The 1,400-nt window shown below is 60.4% G+C and overlaps 1 protein-coding gene across 1 annotated transcript; it reads right to left on the reverse strand.

Moving 5' to 3' along the window:
• Positions 1–804: 804 nt before the first annotated feature.
• Positions 805–1,361, reverse strand: EMIHUDRAFT_231132 (hypothetical protein; the record flags this gene model as incomplete). The annotated part of the gene is made up of 2 exons (XM_005784282.1): positions 805–829; positions 943–1,361. Coding segments are annotated over 2 exons (444 nt in total), but the record flags the coding sequence as incomplete, so codon positions are not given.
• Between the last annotated feature and the right edge of the window lie 39 nt (positions 1,362–1,400).

A 1,400-nucleotide genomic window follows, 5' to 3' on the forward strand; every position in this document is an offset into this window, starting at 1 on the left:
CAGGAGGGTGAGACAACAGGTCGGGGTGCCACATGGGGCACACCACAGGCGTATTCTAAAGGGGGAAAAGAAACGGGGAATGAGGGGCCCCGCCACGAGAAGTGCGTTCTGGGGATGCAGAGCGTGCAAAGCGGCTAGGGATGAGGCCGCAAAAGAGGAGCGCGAGGCAAGCGCAAGGAGGAGAATCGGAGAACTGAGAGACTGGGACGACTGGAAACAAGAAGACAGCGAGCCACCACAGGCGTCGTTGGCGCACATACTGAGCGGCAGCTGCGCTGGAAATAAGGAAGAGGCGCGTCACTTCATGCGGAAGCTTGACAAACACGCGGCGAGGGCGACAGCAAGAGTCGAACTGCAACTGGAGTCGAACGGGAGGCGCCGGACTCAAAAGACACCGCCACATTCCTGAGACGCGCGAGGGCAGCCTCCTTAAAGGCAATGGGGTCTAGATTTGGAGCGCTCGCCGAAGACGAGTACGACAAAATAGCGCCCGTGATTGCATGCACGCTGCCCCGGCACTCACGGACTCCATACCCGAAATAAGAAAGAGAGGGGGCAGACCCGAGGCGTGAGAGGGCAGACCCGGGGCGAGAGGGGGCAGACCCGAGGCGTGAAGTGTTGTTGGACCTTGGTGCGTGCTGGCTCGTGTGGAAGCTCTACGTGTGAATCGGGTGCATGCGTACTTTCTTTCGTCTCGCTTTCTTCGTTTTATCAGTCGTTTTTTTCTTTCTTTCGATGGCGCCCCTTAACTTTCATTTCTCTTGGCCATTCGTGCTATAAATGCTACAAATATCTTGGATAAGTCTAGCCGCCCAGCGATGCAAGTGCCCTACTGCCCCCATAAGCCGTAGTCCAAGCCAGCCATGAGATGGCACGGCTCAGATGTGACGATGAAAGCTTGCAGGCGAGACGAGGACTCATTCATGAAGCTGAACTCGCGACCCGCCACTGCTCCTGAGTGCCTGCTTGGCTGCCTCGCCGATGGGGTTGAAGCGCAGGTCGAGCTCAGCCACCGTCGTGTTGACCCTGAGGCTCTCGCCGAGGGCGGCCGCGCCCGCGTCCCCGATGTTGTTGTTGAAGAGCAAGAGCCTCTCCATCACGGTGGTGGTCTTCACGGCCTCTGCGAGGGCGGCCGCGCCCGCGTCCCCGATGTTGTTGTTGAAGAGCGTGAGGTTCTCCAACACGGTGTTGGTCTTCACGGCCTCCGCGAGGGCGGCCGCGCCCGCGTCGCCGATCCGATTGTTGTAGAGAATCAGCTGCTTCAGCGCGTTGTTGGACTTGAGCCCCTCGGCGATGGCGATGGCGCCAGGGTCGCCGATGCGGTTGGTGCCGAGGGCAAGGGTCTGCAGCCCTGTGTTCGCCTTGAGCCCCTCGCCGACTGCTGCCGCGCCTGCCTCGCC

Source organism: Emiliania huxleyi (genome assembly GCF_000372725.1).
Source record: "Emiliania huxleyi CCMP1516 chromosome Unknown EMIHUscaffold_170, whole genome shotgun sequence".
Taxonomy (NCBI): Eukaryota; Haptophyta; order Isochrysidales; family Noelaerhabdaceae; genus Emiliania; species Emiliania huxleyi.